At 43.4% G+C, this 6,116-nt stretch overlaps 2 protein-coding genes across 2 annotated transcripts; both read left to right on the top strand.

Moving 5' to 3' along the window:
* The first annotated feature begins 675 nt into the window (after positions 1-675).
* Positions 676-2,034, top strand: LOC110978895 (perlucin-like protein). Its single transcript, XM_022234229.2, has 2 exons — positions 676-1,006; positions 1,432-2,034. Exons 1-2 carry the CDS (start codon positions 741-743, stop codon positions 1,640-1,642), a joined length of 477 nt encoding a protein of 158 aa, XP_022089921.2. The 5' UTR covers positions 676-740; the 3' UTR covers positions 1,643-2,034.
* Positions 2,035-3,720: 1,686 nt separating this feature from the next.
* On the top strand, positions 3,721-5,474 carry LOC110978902 (perlucin-like protein). The gene is made up of 2 exons (XM_022234240.2): positions 3,721-4,033; positions 4,472-5,474. Exons 1-2 carry the CDS (start codon positions 3,768-3,770, stop codon positions 4,680-4,682), a joined length of 477 nt encoding a protein of 158 aa, XP_022089932.1. The 5' UTR covers positions 3,721-3,767; the 3' UTR covers positions 4,683-5,474.
* The last annotated feature ends 642 nt before the right edge of the window (positions 5,475-6,116 follow it).

The raw sequence follows: 6,116 nt of genomic DNA on the forward strand, positions 1-6,116 counted from the left end.
ATCAATTCTGGACAACAATCAAAAGTCGTTTTAGTGGGAGCTAGTGGTGTCAACATACGTCGAAGAACAGTTTCCATGCAAAGGTGGGCCTAGGACCGGAGGGGAGGGTCAAAATATTGTTTGCGGGCTGAAAACTTCAGAAATTTCTTCAGGCTCCGTTTTCGGACATTAACACGCTATTCGGAGGAACAGGCGTCAGATAGTCCAAAAACTTTCCATTGAAAAAAATGGGCGCAATCAACGGCCCTGTCCCACCGTTCCGCCATCGCCTACAAGAAACGTCCTTTTTTGCAAACTTAATGTGCTTGCTGTTCTAAAATGAGCTATGTATTGAATTTTGAACTTTCTGCCCATCATTATAGTTCCAAAAGTATAATCTTGTTGGATAAATATAGATTATACAATGGTGAATCTATTAATCTCTTTAACTTTGAATCCGATAAAAGTACTAATCTTGAATCGTATTTAGACTAAGCCGATAATCTTCGCTCTTAAGATTTACTTGCATGAATTTCTAACTGATAATGAAAATATGAAGCTCTTTGTTTGTCCATGGTGTGGCGACCTTCCCAAGTCCTGTGGTACACTTTGTGTATTTTTTGACGATGAACGGCAAAGCAATAATAAAAATAGGCCAAAATGATGACAAACCCCATATAAAAACAACACACGATGTTATGAAAGCCAGTGGTCAGGTGGCTTCGTCACTCGTTAGCTGAGAGGAACCATCCCAGAGAACCATGAACCGAATTCTTCGAGTCGTCTTGTTCCTGACTGCGGTCACCGTGGTGTTGGGCGCTAACTGCCCAGCGGGTTACTACAAGCGGTTTGGGGGAAATTGCTACAAGATCTGGGCCGAAAAGAAGAGATGGGCAGAAGCCCACATCCTCTGCGGAACGGAGAACGCTCACCTGGTGACCCTTAATGATCAGCTGGAGAGCGACTGGGTTAACAGCTTCTTTATAAACAACAGACGTCATGACTGTGGTAAATACTACTGGATTGGGTAAGCCGATAACGTATGATTTGAATCGACATGCGGTGATGCACAACCGTTTAGGGCTCGACGTTGCCTTTTATAAAATTTCATGAAATTGAACATCTTAAGATTTTTGTTTTGTTTTGGTACGCTGGGTGGAAAATGCAACATTGCGTACTCAAGTTTTCGAAATTGGTATCAAGACGTGTTATAAGCCGCATTTAAATTGCCTGTATTGGTTATGGCTGTTGACAGTACGTTCGAACACAGAAGCCGCTCGATAAGCCATTTCCTATAGCTGCTTGGTAGGCCTATTGACAAGTATCTGTGGTGAATTTAGACAGCCTGCATCAAGAAAAATAATTATCCAGGTATGGTGTAGGGAAACGTTCTACCTCTAATTAAGAACGCCGCCTCTAATGCGTTGAAATTCCCCCATGTCTACGCTACAGACTTACTGACCTCCCAAACGAAGGCGTTTGGATTTGGCTAGCGGACAACAGCCCAGTTCACTACACCAAATGGAACACCGGCGAGCCGAACAACAGCGGGGACGAGGATGGCGTGCAAGTCGACAGTGAGCTGAACAAGTGGAACGACTCCGGTGCCTGGCTGTTCTCCGAGTGCTTCATCTGTGAGCTGGATCCAGACGCCATGTGTTAGGACCAAGAGACAAATCCCCTTGTTTGTGTTAACTTTAAAGTGAATTCAATTCAGAAGCAAATCGATCGATGACGTTTTTTGTTTTTGAATGTTCTAGACTGATTCCCGTTTAGAGGAGCCCACACCCACGAGTCATGCCTTGAACACACATCACAAGTGAACGATATGACTCGTTTGCCCATGTATACACGGCCACGGTGACAGCAAATCTGGGTAAGTCTTGAAGGTTTGCATGGTGAATAGGTACAATAGAAAGTAGGTTTGCGGTAGCACCATGGACGTATCTCTTTTGTGAGTATTTGCGGTTCTGAAAAGAACCAGTGGTACTCGACGTTTCGAGCAGTATGCTCTGCTCGTCATCAGGAGAATGCCGGATACTGACTGGGAGTGGGGCTTAAGTAGTCTGGTGAAGGATTCTAGCAAATCTGGACCAGAATTCAGCAAAAGGTGTTCTCCTGGTCCTTATTTTACATTGACATGTACATGGTGGAGATAATTTGAAACTCCACGCCTGAAAAAGACACACGCAAAAAAAAGACACGAAAAAACTGTAGACACAAAGCGTAAAGAGTTATCACTACTGGCAGTCAGCCATCTTCAGTGCAAGGCTGGTCACGTGTCAGAGTGTTAACGCCCTTCAACGCGCGCGTGTTGAATGAAGTCATGTCACGTACCCTTTCCAACTACTTGCAAATAAAATCTGTCATGCCATCCTGATGATTGTCTGATACTTCCTGGATTCTCTCACAAACCAAGATGTTTTTGTTTTTTAATTTACTGGAAACGCCATTCCATGAATTGAAAAGTTGATTTCTCGTGTGACTTGAAGGATTAGAAAATACACATTACCTGCATTTCAAATTTTTAAAAAAGGAAATAAAAATCTTTGGTATAAATGCAAAAGTAGGTGAGAATTCATTATTGAAAATCTTGTTTTTTGAATCTTCCACTTCTATACCCGCTTTCAAGACACTTTTTTCATTTGCCCACAGAGGATGGTGTTCTTGTGACCACACCCACTAGTATAAGGTCGTCGATAAGTTGACGGCTGCGGCTGCAATTTACACTTGCCCTGTAACAATACATTAGCGAACGGTTTTAGCCACTTCCCACAGACTTACATTTGAGTTACTTCTTCAACAGCTACACTGCCACAACATTTCCACTGTAACACGACCCAAGGTCTAAGGATGAGTCGTGAAAAGAAGTATGTCTGCTGCCACCAATACTTCAGAAGCCTCACGTTCCTTTAACTGCACTGCATGCCATCTCAACTTCGAATATTGGCGCCGATGGTATGCTCACCCACACGGCAAAAACAAGGAGGCGCCCCCGTTGTTTCCAGCACCCTCCCTTAGTGTCCATTGAACGGACTAGGAAATGAAACCAGCCGAAAATGAAACCCCGAATTGTGCCTCTCCTCGAAAAAAAAGTAAACAAACTAGACCCAGGCAACCTGGACTAATGTCTGCTTCCCCGACCAAAATTCCCTGACGACTCTTGATAAAATCTTGGGTCAGGTATCACCCACGGATATAAATAGAGTCCTAAAGGTCATAGGGCAAATCCTGGGCAGGTGTGACGACAGTGACATGACAGAAAGCGTTTGGCTGAGGTTATTTCCGAATGACCTCGGACGCGCACCATTTTGGGCATGCGCCGTTGGTATACCGAACTGACTGACGCTCCAACAAATAATATTTTCTTGGATAATAAATTAATCGGATGAACCTATTTCCACATCTTTTAATCGGGACTTACATTCCAACCGTGGCCCTCCAATAATGACTGTTTTGTTTTATCACATAAAATATTATTAATTAACCAGTAACTGATAATTGAATAACTTATTCCAGCTATTAAATTTTGTTTGTCTGCATTGTGAAAGTAATCTGCAGGTCTGTGGTACACTGCAGGTGTTTGCGATTAGGAATGGCTGCAAAGACAGATTAGGGACACAAAATTCAAAATCATTCTTATCACTTTTGGTCGCTCGTTCTGAGATCGTACCAGGATTTAGAAGTGCCTTGTCACTCGCACCGCCGGGCACTAAATTTGCTATAAAGGCCCGATATGTTGGATGCCTCGTCACTCTTGAAATCAGAGCCTCACACACCGGTGAACCATGAATCGATTGTTCCTCGTGGGCCTGCTGTTATTGGTGGTTACGGAGGTGCTTGCCTCTTCATGCCCGGCGGGCTACTATCGGCGTCCGGGGGGCAACTGCTACAAGTTGTGGACCCAGAAGAGGAAATGGGGTGAAGCCAACGTCATCTGCCGAACGGAAAACTCCTGGCTGGTCACCCTCAATAATGAGGTAGAAAGTGATTGGGTCAACAACTTCTTCATAAGCAACAGGCGTCACGAATGCAACAAATGGTACTGGATTGGGTAAGTTGACAACATAATTCCCAACGAGCCGGTTCGGTTTTATACCAAAAAAATTAGGTCATTCCAGGCCAGGTCATTCGGGAACAAAGCGAGTCAGTGAGGTCAGCTATGATTGGGCAGACCCACAGAAATCATAAGGAGAAATTAGCTTTACTATGATCTCTTTAGGCAGACCTCGGATGCGCTTCATTGGGCATGCGCTTTTGGAACACCCAACTGACTTATTACCAACGTAAGAATCGTGCTAGCTGAATGTCGATTTTTTCTGCCAGCCTAGAATATTGGGCATTACACCGAATGTTAATAAACGTGACCCAAAAGCGTTTAAGACGTAGGCCTACCTTTTACCTTATGAATACCGGTTTGGAAACACATTGCAAATACACGACAACATCAGGATCCGTCAGCCCAACAGTTTTCCCGACTCTTTCCCGACAGACTTAATGACATTTCCAACGAAGACGTCTGGACTTGGATATCGGACAACAGCCCCCTCCATTACTCCAACTGGAAGAATAACGAACCGAACAACAGCGGCAATGAAGATTCGGTGGAGGTGGACTGTGAGAACCGTCAGTGGAACGATGAAGACAGCTGGGGCAACGAAGAATGTTTCATCTGTGAGATGGACACAGAAGCCACCTGTTAGACTCAGGAGAAAATCATTATTCACTCATTGGTCACATGATAATGTATCAAACAAGTCAAAGCAAAGACGTTCAGTTGTGAATGCATTTGAACGATTCCCGTCTTTAACACGGATGCCCTATCAAGCCTTTTAACATAACATGAAGGGCAGTGCTATAGTTATGTTTTTAGGCTATTATCATTTGACACAGTCATCTTTGATCGATTATTTTTCCCAGAAAATTTAAGCTGAAAATAAAAGATTGGCAGAAGCCTAACAAAGAAGTGTCGCACAGTCGTAATTCGACAAGTTCAAATTTGGTCGAGGTTTGCTGGTGGTTTTCTGTATCTAAACCACCATCGATGTTCCAAAGGCGTGCATGTTTGTCACTCCTTTACAAGTGTTATTTGTTTTTCGATCCAAAAATATTTACCTCTATTATATTAAATGAGCCTTGGTTTCTCTTGTGAGTTGCAGGAAGTCTAAAATAACATTTCAGGAAATCGAAAATGGGAACCATACAGGCACTGGAGTAGCACTCGCAGCTGCATTTCACCTTCACAAAACAACTCCGATTAACTTCTGGAAGACGCCCCATACGGGAGTTTGTTTCTGACGCTATCGTCCAGTACGTATGGGTGTCTGCTGCCACCAATAGTTTAAAAGCCTTCTCAGTTTCTTTGCGAAATTAGATCAATCTGTTACGAGGGCGCTCTCTCTTCCATCCAATCTTCTTTGCCTATAGAGAGCCTGGCACTTACACAAAGCAACCAAGACCAAGGAATAATTTCGACAGAGAGATGTTTGTAAAGATAGGGACATTTTCTTGTACAGCTGTCTACAATAAGAGCGTGCGCAGGGGAAGAGTTCGAACCAGCTCCCTTTTTCAAATCTTTTTATAAACTTTCTCAATAGGTTTGGATTTATCTTTACGGGCATTTAAAATGGGCCAGGAAGCTGGACTTTAGGCCTATGTCCTTTTGCCATACCCCCCCCCGCCATTGCATTTCGACTCAAAAATTGTTGAAAGGGTAAAAACATACGAACGCTCCACCAAAAACTCTCGACCACACCCAATGATTCCAACAGGTACCAAGGGGAAACTTTGATGTTCCTATAGTGTGTCAACTGTCCAACCTGTGGGGTACGGGGGTACCTAACTGTGTCAGCAAATATAAAGAACATGGCGAAGAGTTCTAAAAAGGGATCTTCAAAGAGTGGTGGAGAACGTGTGTTTCAATAATCATTTTCAATCGCGAACTTTCGGTAGACGTTATCAGACAGTAAGCGACAATTTGGCGCAAACATGTCTGACGAGTAAAGTAATTCCACTGAGTTGATTCCAACCGTCATAGCCAGATGGACAGACAGATGAAAATATATCGATTTTGTAATGATTTGAAGCGTAGGGTATAGTACAAAACGATACTTGTACATTCAATCACCCTGAGCGGA

This window comes from Acanthaster planci, linkage group LG18, assembly GCF_054643075.1.
Source record: "Acanthaster planci isolate LZ-2023a linkage group LG18, COTS_SCS, whole genome shotgun sequence".
Lineage (NCBI taxonomy): Eukaryota > Metazoa > Echinodermata > Asteroidea > Valvatida > Acanthasteridae > Acanthaster > Acanthaster planci.

Bases quoted from the DNA above. Each gene is read 5' to 3' on its own strand.
- LOC110978902 (XM_022234240.2), top strand. From the start codon at position 3,768: ATGAATCGATTGTTCCTCGTGGGCCTGCTGTTATTGGTGGTTACGGAG. The intron at 4,034-4,471 runs GTAAGTTGACAA...CTTTCCCGACAG, and splicing joins AACAAATGGTACTGGATTGG to ACTTAATGACATTTCCAACG.
- LOC110978895 (XM_022234229.2), top strand. From the start codon at position 741: ATGAACCGAATTCTTCGAGTCGTCTTGTTCCTGACTGCGGTCACCGTG. The intron at 1,007-1,431 runs GTAAGCCGATAA...TCTACGCTACAG, and splicing joins GGTAAATACTACTGGATTGG to ACTTACTGACCTCCCAAACG.